General features: G+C 37.0%; 1 protein-coding gene across 1 annotated transcript in view; it reads right to left on the bottom strand.

Annotated features, from left to right (window-relative positions):
- Positions 1-18549, bottom strand: part of LOC104617443 (voltage-dependent calcium channel subunit alpha-2/delta-3-like) — a gene marked incomplete at its 5' end in the record, with an annotated part of 39790 nt that overhangs the window by 19250 nt on the left and 1991 nt on the right. Inside the window, 2 exons of the mRNA XM_010282764.1 lie at positions 2767-2822; positions 17112-17182. Coding sequence (XP_010281066.1) covers positions 2767-2822; positions 17112-17182 — 127 coding nt within the window. The remainder of the gene's footprint in view (positions 1-2766; positions 2823-17111; positions 17183-18549) is intronic.

Genomic DNA, 18549 nt, shown 5'->3' with positions numbered 1-18549 from the left:
GATGCTGTACATCACTATTATGTATGGGGGTTTACATTTATTTGATAACCAAATTGTGGTACATTTAACTGAAGCCAAAACACTTTTTTGGATTACAGCTTGGGGATCTTTGCAGAGTTTCATCAGTTAGACTAATTCTGTGGGTGAGGGGCAGAAGTGTTACTTTGCCGAGAACTACTGCTTGTAATCTGCTTCCCAAAATAGTAATAATTAAGACTCCGTAGCACTTTTAATCTGAAGCCTTTGCAGTGCAAGGAGAAAGAAAGTGTCACTACTTGCGTTTTAAAGATTGGTAAATTGAGGTAGCAGGAAGCAGTGAGACTGGTTCAAGGTCAAACTACAGGACAGCAGCCACGCTGGGAACAGAAGGCAGCTCTTCTGTCTCTCACACTGATGTATCTGTTGGACAGTGTGTCTCCCTCATTCCCTTTCTTTTTCCTCACCACCCCTTCATTCCTCCTTAACAGGGAGATGCACTTGCACATCAGCACAAATGTTAAGCCTATCTTAAACTAATTGCTAAGTGAGAAAACAAGACGAGGTATGACAAAAATAGATTACACTAAACAGGCTCTTGGACCCGACAGATCTTCCATTCAAGATAATCTGTTTCAGCGCCCGTGGTGTATCTGTTGCACACTGCCAGGGGAATAAGCAAAGCTGCATTCGCAGTCACGCACTAGGACACGCATTTCTGAACTGTTCATAATTTTTGTATGTAATTTAAGAATATTCCCCCAAATGCAAAGATCTCAAGGGACGTACTAAAGTTGGTCAGAAAAGTTTTGTTATTTCTGATACTTTCATGACATATTTAACAATTTAACATTTTCTTAAGAATTGTCTGACTATCTCTACTACACTTTCTCCCTTTCTCTTCTGTTCTCCTTATCTGTTGCCAAGAATGACTGAAATTTATCACCTGTATTTTGGGTCTACCCTCACTTGTATCAACATATGGCTTGTGTAACAAAGAGACTGCCAGAGATCCATGGGTCTCAGATTTCCAGCACCTCGTTAGAGTCCAGAAAATGATGGGGTTGCCCAAGGTTTAGGGCATCAGTTTCTTCTCTCTCATTTGCAAATGCGATTGAGATTACAAGACCTTGTGCAGAAGTATTTTTCATATGAAGTGGCTGGTAAATTGGCAGGTGTGTGGGGACCCTCCACACCAAGGACTAAGACCGGCATACCTGCCATTCTTCTTCAGATATAAGGAACAGTTTTGCATTTTCTGGGTCTAGCACAGCAAACCCTACTGTACTTCACAGCCATCAGTGTAGGAGACATTCTTCACCATAGTTAGGGAAATCACTGGAAAGTTAGTCTTGGTTTTTAGAACCCCTGTCTAGGCACTGCTGATTACGAAGCAGCCCCACAAGCAAATAGTGTCTGGCTGGTTCTCATGAAGCTCTATCTGTGCATGTGCATCCAATCCACATCGGGCTCATTGCTCATGTAACAGAAGAATCGGCTCCAGTGTTGCCGTGCAGCATACAGCTTACATCAGTGTGGGAAAGGCTATACTAAGTTCACCATCTAGATTTCTAGAAGGCCCTTTATCAGATCGTCACCTGCAGCAGACACCAATCTCCGCCTCCCCTTCTGCCTACACAGCATTTACAGCACGTTGGGCAGTAGCCTGACACGTGCTTTGCCGTTTGCTGCCATACTTTCTGGTTGTTCCAGGACAGATCTTTCTGCTAGAAGGGCTCCAGCATCTTATTACTACTGGCGATACTGGAATATTCCAGGGCATCGGTATGTTCCGTTTTCCCGACACCTTAACTTCAGACAGGATATTATTTTGGCCTAAAGACAGCCTAGTATCCAGGCAATGCAAATATAAACTGAAGCCCGAAGTAGCAATTTCATCCCCTGCTTTGCTAAGGAATATGCAAATCTGCAAATATGAGGCTGAAGAATGTAATTTAATCGTTATACCAGTAAATGGCACGCAGAATAATTTGCCTATGAAATAGCCAACTGAAGAGCACTGCTCTTGTAAATTAGCCCTTTACTTTTGAGAGCACTTCTGAAATGCCATAAAAAGTCTGCTAAAATAGAAGAGATAGCTGACACTGCAGAGTTCCAATTCTTATGGGAACTGTTAAAATTTCATTATTCTTTCAAACGAAACCTGCACATTTAAAAAAAATTATTTTGAGTAAATTGAATCTTAATTAATCTAGCTTTTATTACTTTAAAATATATATTTTGGACGGAATGATAAAACAAAATGCAGTTTTAAGCAGTCTTGTTTAAAAATAAAGCATAAAATTTACTAACTTAAACCTTAAAAATTATTTTCGTATGAAATTATATTGAGATGACCACGTTCCTGTGGACTTTTGTTGAAATGGCATTTTCCAGCACAATAACCCCCTACGTATTACAGCAGCTCTAGAAAAAGTATAGTATAAGCAGAAAAAGGCTAGTATAATTGCTTTATTCACAAAGGCTGTTTTGGAATGAAAGAAGCATTTAAAACAAAAAACATATTTAATCATTATCAATTACTTTAACTTTTCCATTATAGTACTGTATTGTATTCCTAGAGTACACACAAGCACTTTGTGGTTATTCATAGAAGATCTTAATGATCTTGTGTTTTGGGAAACATTAAGAAAGAAGAGGATGGGAGACAAACTATCGTTATCAGACATCTATTATTTAATCCAAAACATTTTACACACATGTGAATTTCAAAAATCCAATTAAATCTAGCCATTTCTGTCATAGCCAGGAAAAAAAAATTACACTTACCTTTTGTTGTTAGATCAGAGTGCCACCAACTGCATAGATTAAATTCCACAATGAACCTAAAGAAATCATTACAGTTCTCATATTATCCCACAGAATGTTTTCAAAACACTAAACTGGCAGTAGTTCGATACCATTAATCCTATTCTAAATAAAAGCTAATACAGAACTGAAATTCATGTTACTAGCATAACTCTGGGATTATCAACTATTGCTATGCTCATATTTTCACTGGGTTGTAATTTACCACTGAGAATTTATTCTGAAATTAACCCCATCAATAAATAATTGAGTTACCTACTATTAGATTATTGATCTTATTTGAAGCGTCCACTAAAATTCTCAATGCATGGCAGCATACAGTATTTTTACTGATGAACATTATTGAACATTATTTTTTCATTATGCAGAGTATTTTGACTCTAGTAAAATGCCATAGGATTATAACTGTCCTGGCTACAGTACAGGAGTACACATAAAATACTTTCTTACATTAACTCTGGAACTAAAATAATAAAACTAATTTATTTCTAGGAGCAGAAAAGATTGATTAATCAGTGTCTAATCAACTCTAATTAGATGTGTCAAGAATGCATTTTCCCATTAAAATATACTGCAATTTACTTTGAAGAATGGACTGAAATGTGTCAGTCTATCACTTATTGTAAGCGCAAAGAATATGAAAACAACATCCAGTTTGTCATATGGACATGAAACTACAATACTTATAAACACAGAAAGTTTCTGGAAATTTTTGAAGCTGTTATAGCTAGCATCAAAGTCTCATTTTGACATTATTTCTTTCCCTGATATTTACTTTGAAAGCTGCGTTTAAGATCAATATCTGCCCTCTGGAAATAGCCATTCAGTTAATCCTCCTTAACTCTTATTCCAAACTTTGATGAAAGCTCATATAATTTACAATTAAAACACAACAACTACAAGAAAAAAAAAATAGTTCTATTTGAATAAAGAGTAAATCCACTTAAATCTGCAACTCTGTGCTCTGATAAGAACAATAATGAAACATATAGGTTAATAATACAAGACACATTTTAAGGCTTCCTCTTCTCCATATGATATTTCTCTGTGATTTCTTAGGCAAGCCCTTAAAGGCAATAGTCATTACATATTAACTTGAAATATTAGATGAACTAAGCCAGGTAAAAAAATTCAGCAATTTCTAGAGTATACCTTGTCTGGCATATACTGTAAAAGGTCCATCTTAAAGAAATTCATGAAGTGACAAACAATACAGTGAATCACTGTAAGATTGCTATATTGACAACAGACCACCCTGCATTACAAACACCCAGATATTTATGTAAAATTTAACAGCAACCACAATAATAAATTTGGTTTGTATATTGTGATCTGCTAGACTTACTATGCAAAGACATACGGATATCAGTGACAACCATGAATAATGTAAAAAGGGCAACTGTGCATTCATATAGCCAAAAATTTCTCAGATTTTAACAATGCAAAATTGGAAAGAAAAAAGTAAACATTTATTACTATATTTAAAATCATATTATAGAAGCAGCACAATGTATGTAAAAAGCAAAAAGTACTAATATTCATTAATTATTCAGAAGTACAAATATTCATTAATTCATACAAATTTTCATTAAGTTCTTGATAAATTTACTTACAAGACAAGCTCGGTCATAATCCATTTTACTGCAGCAAAGAAGGCATTATAAGGCTGAAGAGAAGCAACTCATTTAATAAAAAGGCAAAAGATGCAGTATTTATATCTTAACTGAATTCTTCATGTAAAGACAAGGTTATGGATATTCAAATGCATGGGTACCATGAGAAAAAGAGCAATAACTTTTTCTTATGAAAAAACAAATATTATTATATTGAATATTAAAATATATAGTAATGACATTTCCTTTTAATGTGGTTGGTCGTATACACAGATTATCAGTTGGAAAGGAAGTTTTGCAAATGATTCTTTAATATTTAACCTCTAGGGGTTCCTATTTCCCAGGCTATTGTTGGAGGAACAGCTCTGGTAGACAATATGAGCTTTTCTTAGGCTGCAATTCACAGGCTTGCCTCTCTATAATGTAAATCCTTATTCATTACCTCAGTCCATTTAGGCTACAAAAAGCTTCTGAAGTTTGAATTTACCTAAATGAAGTTATCTGTGTCATATTGAAGCCCCAGTTGTAAGCACTTTAAGTAGTTTTTAAGATACTCCCCTCCTCCCTCTGTTTTTCTGGACCATAACAAATACAGCAAACACTTTGAAAATCCTGTATTTACAGTACTTCTACTGTATATTTTATTTTTGAAAAGAATATCGATAGGATCTTTTTATGAAAGAATTTCAGGCAGAAAAGTCAGTTTCCAGAAATTTGGAAAGGAATCTATCTTGGTCTCACTCATTTGTACTGGGGTCTCCTAGTTGCACGAAGTTTGCAGACTTTAGATTCCCTATCAACAGAGTATTTTAGCATATGCAAGAGGTCATACTGACTTTGAGAGAATTACTCAGGTATCTAAAAATCATGCTTAACCATCCTGAATCAGCACCTTACTGAAGCAGTGCCATTTTGCACAACAGTAAGTGGCCATTTAAAGTTTTCAGAGGCCACAGTTTTCTATGCAGAGCTGATAACTCACAGAGCCAATGAACTAGTGTCAGTCAGCGGCATGAAAGGCTGAAATAGCAAGCCAGCAGAACGCATAATACCCAAGACAGTACAGATTTTCACTTACTAAGGACTGTCTTATAGGAAAAGAGAAAAAGCTACAAGTTTTTCCTAGAGATTAAAAGAAAACAAAATTTCAGCCTGTGGGACATCTGATTTGTTTTCATTATGAATTAGAAAACCTGAAATTTCACAACCAAGTAATTAACTTTGCTGCATGCTTTTATTTTCATAATGTGAAATGATAAAATAATACATATAATTACTTACGAACAATACATGTTTTTTAAAAATATACTATGTATTATAAAACTATTTTAATATAAGAACTAGAGGAAAATTTAAAAACTTGATATATGTGATATAACTTGATATATATGATATAACTTGATATAATTTTTTTCAAAAATATGAATAGAAAATGAGAAAAGTTTCAAAATTGTAATGGAAAAGCATTTCATTACATTGATATAAATGCATTCTCATAAGATGTGATTTTACCAAGACACCGTTTTCCAGTCAAAGACCATTCCTTCAAAAACTGCAGCAGCTTTATTCTCTCTATGTATCTAAACGATCATTGACAGCCAAACGAATTGAGCTGGATGACTCTATGGCACTGATACATCTGCAACAAAGGGGTTCTATGGCCAGTTATCGAAGAGCTGAATAAATTAAAACAAGCAAATATGCTAAATAACAAGTTATCAATATATTTTAAGAAGCAATCCTATACTGGTAAAGAAATGGACCAGATGATCTATAAATCTAGTCCATCCCTAATTTATCGTTTTAGTCCCACAGCCTAAAAAGCTGTGATAGAAAGGGTCCAGTCCTCACACCTGTTTTCCATAATTTTGGCAGGATGTTGGTTTAGACCCGTTAGTAGTCATACAGTCTTTGACACCTAAGCTCTACTTCTATGCTGTTTAAAGTATGACCTTTTTAAAGATTCTCAGCCTTGCCCTTATATACATTCCTGTATTTGTAAAACCATAATTCTCAAAAGGAAGGACAAAAATTGGTGAAGAAACATTTTGATTTTGTAGAAACTGTACTGCATACTGCCTAATAACCTGGTCTATACGTACAAAACTGGGCATAAAACCAGGAAAAAAATACTTTTGAGGAATCTAGCCCTACCTGGTTTTAATGCAAGTTCTCTTCATACTTTCTCAGTATTCATGATTATTAGAGGTGAGTGAATCAACAGGAAAATAATAAAAAAACCACTTGAGGATTAAAGAAGAGTTTGGGTATCTTTAAAAAAATAAAGAAAGTACATGCTCGCCATGTCTCAGTGTATCCCACAACAGTTGCAGAGTGTTTTCTCCATAAATATAGCCCAGATGAAAACTGGAATAGTGAAAATCTCTTGGATTAAAGCCCACTTGTAAGAGAGAAATACTTCAGCTCTACATGCTGGGTGCTTATGCAAACCGAGCTGAAGCCCCAAGCCTTGGGATGGAAGGTTGTTGCTAAGAGTTGTAATACATTTTGAAATTTTTCATGAAAATGTGATTCACAGCATCCTGTTCTATTTCACTAATAATTTAAGTCTTATTGCACAGCCTGGTAATTGTTATTATGTCAAGATAGTCTTTTTCCAGGTTCAGGCTTTAGCGGATAACAGACTGATACGTGTAGTAAATCCAAATTTGCAGCTATTTGAAAAACATAGAGTCATGTAAATATGTAAATGAAAACATCCCAAAATGCATGTGATTATTAAACCATAGAAGCTATACATAAATATTTGGAAGTTGCCAGAACTTTGATATTTACTCAACCGTTTAACTATGCGTAGGCTTATTTTTTCTAGCTAGACCCCTGTGCATTTGAAAATACTATCAGATAACTTTTCCAGACTGGTAAAACCGGTAGAGTGTTTTGCTGCTGTCTTTACATGAGAATTTTTCACGCTAATACTGTCATATGTTTGTTAAAATGGTTCCTTTTTAAGATGCAAAAACTATATCTAACAATTTATCAGTTCTGATAGGTTATTATAGTATTAGTAAAACATATACATGATTATAAAATACCCTTATTAGCTAGATATATGATTTAGCAACAAGGAAGTGTTGGGCTTGCAAAACCCAGCTTGGCTCTAACCAAGCCTTGCAGAGGGACAGGGTTTGTGTTCAGATCTGATAGCAAGACAAGGGTTTAAATACGCATTGAAATTCTACTTTAAAAGACATCTTTAAATACTAAAGGAGAAAAAGTGATAAAATCACAAACTCGCGTGCCTTACCAATGAACCAATCTTTTAATATTAAAAAAAAAGTAAATTTTAAATTTTAATTACATTTCTGCATGCGTGTATGTGTTTACATAGAGAAAAGGCATATGTGATTACAGTCTCCCAAACAAAACGCAAGCTATTGCCAAATTTACAAAGTCCTACGAAGGAGGATTCATATGGTGCAAAGAACATTCTGACAGAACCTCAGAAATGGCAGCCCAGCATTAAAAATGATTGTGTAAGTATACGAACTTAAAAATGCTTAGCACTCTGCATTTGTGTATAATGAACCACTCCCTGGATGCACTAGCATAAATGCAAGAGCTGTTACCATTCCAAATCAAAATAATGGGCTTACAATGGCCGTGAGATATTTGCAACAATTTTCTTTGATGATTGCATGGAAAGGTGCTCAGAAAATTTACTGTACTTACGTCCAGTAAGCTATGGGCACTGTCGCTACTCTCTTTGTTTGTTCTACACATGGCCTGGTAGTCATAAAGTGTAATTCTACAGAGAAGAACAGAAAACTGCTTGACTAAAAGAAGAAAACAGTGGAATAAAAATGATGATGTGGAACAGTCTGCCCACAAAGTAGACAGGAAAATAAAAATTGTAACAGCAGCAGGGAAAGGAGGGAAAAGGATCATTAAAATACAGGTTACATAAAGGAGAATAAAGGTAAGAAACATTGTGAGTTTGTAAGGGTTTTATCAGACTGCAGCACAAAGCAAACTGGGAGGAACCAGGGAAAATACACATACAGTGTAACACACAATGGCATAAACGATGCGAGGAGGAGGAGGAGAAGGAGAATACACATTCAACACGATGCTTCAACAGTTGGTTCTGGACTAAGATCAGCACATTTAGCCCCAGAAGGTGAAAGAAGCTATGCATTTGAGGGGATTCTCACAACAGACCACTCTCGAACTCCAGTAAAGGCAAACAGACACTTCTACAGTTCTCAGTGCACAACTAATTCGTAAAACCATGGTGTTGCTTCCAAGGAAGAGAGAGGTGAAATTTCAGTGTACACACAGCACAGATAAGTGAAGCAGGATGGGTTTACTTTTGTTTCTTTTCATGAGGGCAAAATATCCCATGTCAAGTACCTGCTGTAATCAACATATGCTAGAAGCCTCCTCAGATGCATAGTAAACAGGGAAATTTCTTTCTGCTTGTGATTTTACTCATCATTGATACACTTCAGAGATCTAAATGTAAAATCCAGAACTTAGACATAGTATATGGAATTGTGATTATTTCTCTAAATCTGTCTGTCCATAGAACAATTAATTAACTCTATCCATCCACATAAAAAGCATTTAACATCTATAGCAGATGTAAAGAATCTTTATCTGATAAGTTGCAACAAGTGTAAATATATAAAAGTTACTAGTATTATTTGCACATATCCATTTGACTTCTGCATCATCAGGGGGACAAAGGAACACAATTGGACATAGATGGTTTATACATGTAGGAGATGGGGCTTGAGCATTTTGCAATGTGTGCCTTGCTTCTACGTGAAGAGGAAAGGAGAGCACACAAATTCAGCTACGGAAAGGATGTCCCAGAAGCTGCCAAAGACAGGTCATGAAATGCATTCAGCATCACCATGAGGCATTCTGCACTGCATGCCATGAAACGTTGCAACCTGTACCAATAAAATCTCATAATCCATTGTGGTGGAAACTGTATATAATTTTCCTGATCTAATTTTGTGACAGCAACCATCACTAAAAGCTTCTTTATTATGCCTATATTTTCTTTTTGGCTTACAGGCAAAATATCTAATATATTGGATCTCGCAGCTTCGACTAAACATTTAGTACATGATCATACTGCTTACATTAGTAATTTTATCTTATATTCAGAATAGAAATGGCTAGGAAGCCATTGTTTTGTGGACTGGCAGAGAGAGGCACATGGTAGACAAACGCATAACTAGAGACCTAAACATGGGTGTAAGTTGAACACTGACCATACTTGGCAGAATCACGCCCACAGCCAGATCCGCGCACACAGATCTGCCAAGACAAACAGAGCAGTACACGGTGTAAGCTGTGCTGCCTGTGTGGCATGCAGTAATACACCACTTTCCCTAGCTTTGGTTTTTCCTTTTTTTTTCCCCCCTTTAACCATGGTCAGAATCCAGGTCCTGTAAGGTAGTCTCAGCCTTTCCGGTCTTGGCTGCCTTCGCTATTTTATTCCTCTAGATCCAAGGACCATGTTGCGTGTCCACTTGGACCTCCTAGGGATAGTGGCAAGTGATAACTGCAGACAAGGGCAGCTTGCAGATGTTAATGTGCTCTCTGCAGAGTGGTCAAGGAATTCTATGTGGATGAAATGGTCCCCTCCTGCTTCGTTCAATACCTAGTGTTACAAGTGGAACAGCATTCAGCTTTGTCTTTATTCTTTGTAAATGGTTTTTCAATATAATATGCTTGGTGACTGTTTGGTGTTTGAAAACGCAATCAATTTCTCAACTTTCAATTTCATACGGCAGAACTGCTTGGTCAATCATTCTGCTAAGAAGTATTAATCACATACTATTATAGTGTGTCATGTGGAACATCTGTTATAACTTCTCTCTAAATATTGGAAAAAGCCTTTTCCCCCCAATATTTGTACTTGTGTTACATTTCTTGCATAACTACTACATTGTAATAGATGTCATAGCTTATTTAAATGCTCAAAGGTAAAAAGTCATTAAAAGAATGAAATATGTACTCACACCAATAATCAGAAATATAATTAAAATTGTGCCCCGACATGCTAGATTGTATTTTTTACAGATTGTCTTATTGTATCGTAGGGAATGTGCAACAATCTAATGTTATATTATAAGCAAGAGGAACAAAAATGTTAAAATGTATGTAGTTAAAAACCCCTTCATTTAACAGGGAAAGAAATACTAAACTTCAGAGTGATGGCAGAGGGGAAGAGTTATAATAAACAGCTTCAAAACCATTGTGGAACACTGCAAAAGTGTTGTTTGGAAATTCTTGAATATAATCTGTGGATGATACTATAATGAGTTTAGTTTTAGTAAATGTATTTGAAGGTGTTTCCAGTGTGAAGATTCAGGAACAAACTAGAAAACAGAGAGTGTATCCAAGTTAAAAAAAAAAAAAAAAAAAGAAAAGAAAAAAAAAGGAGCAAATCCTTAGAAAGGTACATGGAAGACAGATTTCTTAACAAAAGCCTGGAATGAGTTCTGGTTTTTGAACAATGCATTCCCATCTCAGTAAATTCCAAAGTGGGCGGGTTCAACACGTATCTGAAAGTTTCTAAAGATGATTTAAACAACTATTAATGCAGGATGTGCAAAATACACCAGCAGCAGCATTATTGCCAAACAATCTTAAAAGACCCGATTCTTCTGCACTAAAAGCAAATACGAATTTTGCAATACGCTTCAAAGATCAGTGGATGAAGCCCATAACCACACTGAAATTGGAACACTGCAACACACTGAGTCGATTCTGGACTCTCTGTCATTATGGATGGTATTAAAGCTCAGTATAGATGGGTTCCAAGGAATTCACAAATTCAAATCCAGCTCTGTTTTGTTTCTATTCTTGTAAATGTAACAGGAGGGTAAAAGCCTTCCAGCCCTATTCCTTGTAAAGGCTATTATAGTATTTGTAGTCCGGTGGCCTAAGACACTGTGGTGCTTCTGTGTTCAGGTGTCATTTCAGAGATGTTAGAAAATAAGCTTTCTTCTCACTCAGACTTAACTCACTGTTGCAGAAAGAAAGGCTTCGCGATTATCCTTTTTGAAGTGATTGTATTTCAGTTATAAAGAAGTGTTTGCAGCTAACCGTATTCTGTTCGACTGTAGTCAGTGAACATAATTGCCTGCTTCCCACAGTCTAATTTTAAGTCCACCTAGATGCCCGAGTCCAGGCTATGTATTACAGCATCTCGCAGGAGCGCTTTGCTGCTGCTATGGATAACGTGCTTGAGACTTTCGGACATCCCCATGCTGTCAGCTGCCCGCTGAAGTCCTCAGAGCAATTGTTTTCAACGTTATTCACAGGACAAACGTGGACTACGTGCAATGATCTTTAACTAATGGAAATAACTTAGCACAACCTAAACGTGCAGCTCCGTTGCATGTAACTTCAGAGGCCAAACACATCTCAGTGAAAACCCTTTTATTGTCAATTTCCTGATACAGTAAATCCCAGCCCAGTCCTTTGCAATGTCCTTACAACGGAGTAGGAACCTGGGTCAAGAAAATTAAACTTCTAAGGCCTACCAGCAGCACAGGCTATATTAACAAATGTACGCTACTTCTTTCAGCTAGAGTTTCAGCACACCTATGGATTTCTACTTGGTAGTGTAAAATACCATCACGGACAATTGTAACAGCTGAAAGACGCTAATTACATAAAATTTCAAATGTTTTGTCACCAGTTCAACATTTGGGGGTTTTCATATAATGTGTAGGTATAATAAGCTTCTTGCCATGGAAGTAAATGTTGAGTCCATAAAAAAAAGGAACAAGTGCTCCAAAAAAACAGGCATAGGAAGCCAATAATACAGGAAGCCCTAATTGCTCACACTATGCTTTACTCCGTCGTCTATCTAAAAATTAATGGTGATTACAGCTCAGTTCTGCTGGAAAGAGGTTCACTAACGCAGACACAAGATAAGCAGCCTCTCTGGCATTCTCACAAAGAGGGGAAGGAGGGACAGTGGTGAGTGGTGTGAAGAGTCAACTAGTTTCTAAAGTCTAGAGAGGGTCCTAGCGGGGACGTAGCAGGACACTGTAAGAAACCCTGTCCTGTCGCTGCTCTGGCTCTCCCACCTTCATTGACAGACAGATTATTAGTGTCCAGAAGCTGTCAGACTAATACCTTTCACCACCAAGAAAATCAACAAAAAGCATGAAAATAAATTACAGCATTTTGACAAAACAAACTTGTCATCACGTAACTTTGCCTCTACTGTTCAGCTATTCCCAATTGCCAAGGTGCTCCAAAGCATAACATGTATAAAAAACTACAACTCAACCTGTATTTGCAGCATACAGAATGACAACTCATTTACCTCGCACACATGCCTGCGTTTCTCCTTAAGTGGGTAAAACGATTCCCATATACTAATATACTACATTAAATTGGTGGTAATATTTACAGAGATATAACCCCTAACTATGCCCAAACTCAGTTTTATGACATTAATTTTAGGTGTCACATGGACAAAATATGAGCAGAAAACATACCACATAGCAGTGCGGATTAAAAAAAAATAAACATCAGAACAGGACTCTTCTTGTCGGTAATGACAAGAGGGGAGTGACAGATATTATTTGGTTCTTTTGTATCTACTTGTAAACGCGTACAATATAGTCTGCTGTATTGTTGCCTTTCTGACAGCTATTTCTCTGTTGAAAATGGAATGTCGTTCCCCAGGGCAGTGCAATTACCTATTATTCACTTGAAATTGAAGATGAAGGGTGCAGGCCTCATACATGCTCTGCAGTGCACACGACAGCTAATATAGGAGACGGTTATTGGAAATAGCCTGCTCATTTCCCTACCTTGAATGTCTTCTGCCTGCCCATGCAAAAAACCTGACTACTTTTTGTGGTATTTATACCATAAACATAGGGTATGTTTTGAGCTTACTTTTTCTTTTACTAAATAAATCACCACCAACGATAGGGAAATTTACGTCACAGTTGCATTTGTCTAATACAACTATCTCCAATTTGAATTGTTCCTTCAGTCTGTCACTGATCTTCTCCAACGTACACATCTATATTCAGAAACACTGCCAAATTAATAGAAGGTCAAATCAATGACTATAAAAATGCACAATAAACATAATTTTAAGATATAAGGGGTCCATTTAACACCTTCACCAAAAATTCAAGAACATCTTATTAAAATTAATGCTTAAATAAGAAAGAGTGGCCTAAACTAAGCAGAAAAATATCCTTAATTTGGAGGCTGTGCTGCCTCAGCAGTGTCCTGTGGGTGAGCAGCTAGCTACTGTTTTCATGATTTGGCTTTAAGAATGTTCAGCTCTTTGCAAGTAGTAATAGCAAAGAGTTCTGAATTTTTTTATAATCTTATAACCTGGAGGCAAAACGCTTGTTAGGTTCTGCTTATAAAGTAAATCCAGACAGAGGGATGAAGGTCTGCCTCTATGCACATGCATTTGGAGAACACAGGTGAAGGACTTGGACTGTACCGTGCCGTAAGGGCACAGACAGCACGCGCTGGCCACGAAGCAGCACGTGAGTAACGATAAAGGGACAGGGCAGGAAAAACTGAGAAACAAGAGAAGCTCCCAGTGCAGCAAGAACTTATTGGAGTGAGCCTCAGGGCCTGGGAAGGCTGGCATTCGGGGGTGCACCATTTCAGTCGTACATCCCGATAACATGAGTAAGTGCCAAAGCACAGATTCTTCTTCAGAGTCCATGAGGATGCCTGGTGGAAACAGAACTGTTAAGAGGAAATGATGCTGCTTCCATATTTGCCTTATCGAATTGCTTAGTTCTCCTCCTACTGGAAAGGAAGAAAGTGTTTTGAAGTCAAGAGGTATTTAATTTTCTCTTACTGATTTATTACTTTTATTTCTTTGGGGATCTCATTGCTCTGACATCCCTTAATTTTTCTGATTGTTAATGTGGGTTTTTTAAGATTTTTATGCTTTGAGAAGTTGAATCTATTTTTTCACTGTTTTTATGTAAACAAATTGATGAGGAAACTATAAAGAAACTTTTTTCTACGTTATGTGAAGCAGATAGGATGTGCTTATGGAAAACTAATTTATTTAATAATAAATTTAAATTATCTTTAAATTATTTAACTGTGTGTAATATTCAGGGTATAAGATAAACATCATTTTGCTAAACAAAATCATACAATATGTCACGTTGCTGTGGAGGCACAGATACAATTTTTCTCCCTAAATATAAAACCCATAAACTAAGAAAAGACACAGACATACATATATACACATTATTCAAAAGAAGTACTGAGTTTAAAGAAATTTAGGAGGGAAGGAGGTATTTAAGTTCACTTTAAAAAATAAACAGCAAACACAAAAATTGAATTTCATCCTCCTGCAGGTTGGAAAGAAATATAGTCAGCAGCAAACAACCCCCTTTTGTTTAACACTTCGAGCTCAATCCTAAAAAGAGCTTCTATATCCCTCTAAATTAGTGGTAGCTGAGAGAACGAACGCACAAAGGGTTATTTCATTCCTTTTGTGGACGGAGAGCCTGAAAGCTGGCATGAATCAGCAAGGTGGTAGCACATATCTGCACTGCACTCAGATTATTGGCGCAAGAGGAAGAAGGGACTCCCAAGCCCACGGTTCCTGCAGTGACGATCGGGCACTGTAGAACCTTCTACTTCTAAACTAATCAACAAGGGAGCAAGACCAGATCAAACAGGGCAAAGCTATATAATTCACCAGCTGGACAGTAAATGCCGTATAAGAAGCAAATTGCAAGAAACCATGGCTCTGGATATTACCAGAATGAAAGGCTGAAGGTCAGAGCTTGCTCTCTGATTTTGTCTCCATGGTAAGAGCAGCAATGGCAAGCATAATGCATGCAATATCTATATTGTTGTCCTCTCAGGGAAATGGTACTGATAATCCACTGCATTATTCAGTGCTTTTCTTTTTTTTTTTTTTACTTCTTATTCCATGTAAAACAGATTTTGGAAAAGAAAAGCGCAACCCCACCCAAACAAATTAGTAATCTTAAAAATATGGTAACGTGTGTGACTATTTTTCATGAGAGCCAGCAAAGATTTCTTCTTCATATTGCTGGAGTGATTTATTTTAAAGGCCTCATCTAGCATGGCTCAAAGACAGTTTTGGGTGGGTTTTTTTGTTGCTGTACGGAGCTATCTGCTGTACGGCAGGAAAAACAGGTGGCTCATTTAGTGCAATTACACTACTTTGATTTTCTCCCATTTTTAACTGGTTGGCAATGGCCAGTTTATTGTGTTTCAATAATCGGCCCATTGTGTTTATATTTTCTTTAGCATGCAGCCCAGTTGCACTCAACTAGTGGCTTCATTATCTGTAACTCCCTTGGAGCTCAAGACCAGCAAAATCATAAGCCAATGGTCCACGCCAAACTGGCACACACCGCAGTTTAGATGGAATACTCCAGCCATGCAGTCTTTGTTTTCTCAAGGGTGGTGCCTACTACCATTAACTGGTCAGTAGATATTTTGTACGAAATGCTTTGCTAGGCAGGACATATCAAATTGGGACAAATTAAAGCATTATCCCTTAGTTTTGACTGTATGTTTTTGTTTGCACTAAAAAAAAAAAAAAGCTTCATCTCTTGTATAAACAGATATTTTCATTGTAGAACCCAGTCTATAAATATGTATTACTTCACCTCCTTTTACAGCCTGTGTTAAGAGTGTAGTGCTAAAGACGAAAAGGTTGCCACCCTCCGAAAACTAGGATTTGGGATGATTCAGGGAGCACTAGATCTTTCCATTTCGAGTCGATCGTTTACTGGGAGTGGTATTCAGCTATAATGCGCAGAGGCAGCACAGAAAGCTTTCTGCCTTTAAGAGAGCTGGTTTACCAAGGAAGCACACAAACCATCTGTTTTGAGAGCCTCTGTAGGCACCCTCACATGTAATAACTAAGTTCAGTGGTTGATGGGATCAGTGATGTGTTTGGGTTATTTTGTACTAGAAATGCACAGGAAAATAAAAGAGAAAAGTGTAAAATATATGGTCAGCACATCTCTCATGCTGTAAGAGGACAAAGGGGTACGGAAAAGTTCTTAGACCACGTGAAAGCCGTGAAGATTCCAGTGTTGAGTTAAAGGTTAAAGGCAAAAGTTTTTTCTTAATTCCCCAGGATACATAATTTATTTCAAAAGACAACACATAAAATCACTGTTAGTTTTTATTACCATCATGACAGTAAGACCAGGTCAATAGTCACAATAATGTTCAAAGGTGAGTTAGCATGTGAATGAAAATGAATTACTGGCAGAACACTCGTTCCCTCTAACAGTCGGGCATTTTGCACTGCCTAGTTTGAGCCATCTCCAACTTTTTACAGGTCAAAATGTTTAATGTTGCATCAATGATTTGCTTTAGAGCCGTTTAAAACTGTTCAGTAGTAGATATGGCCCCATCCCTTTTCCACCTGAGCACAGCAGGAACAGGAGAGGCACACGGTTTTAGCATTGTAGTCAAATAAACTGTTCTTCTAACAAGAAACTTACTGTATGGTGTCTCCAGTACTCTTAACATGCAGCGTGCACGGCATCGAGTTACACTCAGATCATATGGAAAAGAGGTATAAATGAGAACCCAGCTGCACTGCTAGTCTTGGCCTTCCTTAACATGGCTTTGGGTTTGGTTTATTTAATTTCGTTGTTACAACATTTTCAAGAGATAGAAAGTTGAGTTAATTCTTACCTCTTAAAGGAGCCCATTGTTAGTAACTTGTTCATCACAGCCCCTTCAACCTCCCCAAAAAAGTAACCGGTCTGCAAGGGGAAAACGCAAGAAATTACCAGAAGTGTAGATAAAGGCTGGATGCAATTCAAACTGGCGTATTCTAGAATCTGACAAGAGTGGCTTTGACAGTTACATAGATAGGTTTTCAGGACTACTGCTGCATAAAAACTGAAGAGGACTTCACAGTCATGGCAAGTTATAGGGATTACATTATTACCCCTGAGCAGATGTGAGAGCTTAAACAATATATTGAGGTACATTATGTAACACCAAATATAAAAGCCATCCAAACCTAAAGCCTGTAAAGAAAACACACTAATCTGATCACAAACCCTTATGATTAAAATGTTACTCAAAAAAATATATAAACAGATTGTGAGAGGATTTCATAAACAGTCATTAAAAAGCATTGTTTATAATTCCTGCATGACCTGTTTAAGGAACTGGAACAGTACATTTCATCAATCCTATAAATTTTAACTCCATTCAGAGTCATTTCATACTTAAAACCACTCAGCCGGATGAATTACTCATTTTGTCCTCGTTCAGTAGATGTGGACTAATAAAAATAAATCTCTGCTGAGAAAACAAACATTCATGTTATGAATTTGGTATGTAATATGGAAGTGACTCCATCATCCGCAGCCATTCATATGGCAGTGGAAAGCCTTGTACGTACAGCATTTTTCTAGTTTGGGAAGACATTTTTTATTTTAGAGCGTCAACTCCCAGAAGGATTGGGTATGTTCTCTGCATTGTTCAAAGGGAAAAATCCCACAATTTATGGGGAGGGAAAGGGCGCTATACTCTCAAATTGCATGGATTCCATAGGTTTTGTATGAACTAAATCCCAATTCCATTACAAGGAACTTAGCTGACCTCAAGTATGCACCTGGGAGTTCACAGGCAGGAAAGTTACAGCCCTAGCCAAAAAAAAGGCATTCCTCCACCTAAAAAGCAAGTATTGCCTTTTTTTTTTTTTTACTCAGGGGAAACTTGGAACATTTTCCAAAACATGCGGGTGTGTAAAGTCTCCTAGAAACAAGAGGAACATTTGTAGCTTATAGGACTAAAAATACCAGCTTCAATAGCCCTAGCTGACTGATGAAGAAAGAGCTGACTGATGAAGAAAGAGTATCCTAACTACGGGAGAAGCAATCAGTGTCAAAAAGCCCAAACGTTAAATGGCTAGTATAACCTTAGATAGTAATAAACCTGATTTATCAAATTGTGCATCAGTCTTATAAAGACATTTCAGTGACAGTTCTCTCCATAAAAGCTCCATTTCTAAATGCTAGTTCTCCCCCAAAGCAGTAATACCCAGATTATCATTATTTTTCAATACGTTATGATTTAGTTGCAAGTTAGATGAAGAATCACACTGCCCCCAAACAAG

This window comes from Phaethon lepturus, unplaced genomic scaffold (genome assembly GCF_000687285.1).
Source record: "Phaethon lepturus isolate BGI_N335 unplaced genomic scaffold, ASM68728v1 scaffold8462, whole genome shotgun sequence".
Taxonomy (NCBI): domain Eukaryota; kingdom Metazoa; phylum Chordata; class Aves; order Phaethontiformes; family Phaethontidae; genus Phaethon; species Phaethon lepturus.
The sequence above is the reverse complement of the archived record's forward strand: the minus strand, read 5'-3'. Positions and strand labels throughout refer to the sequence as shown.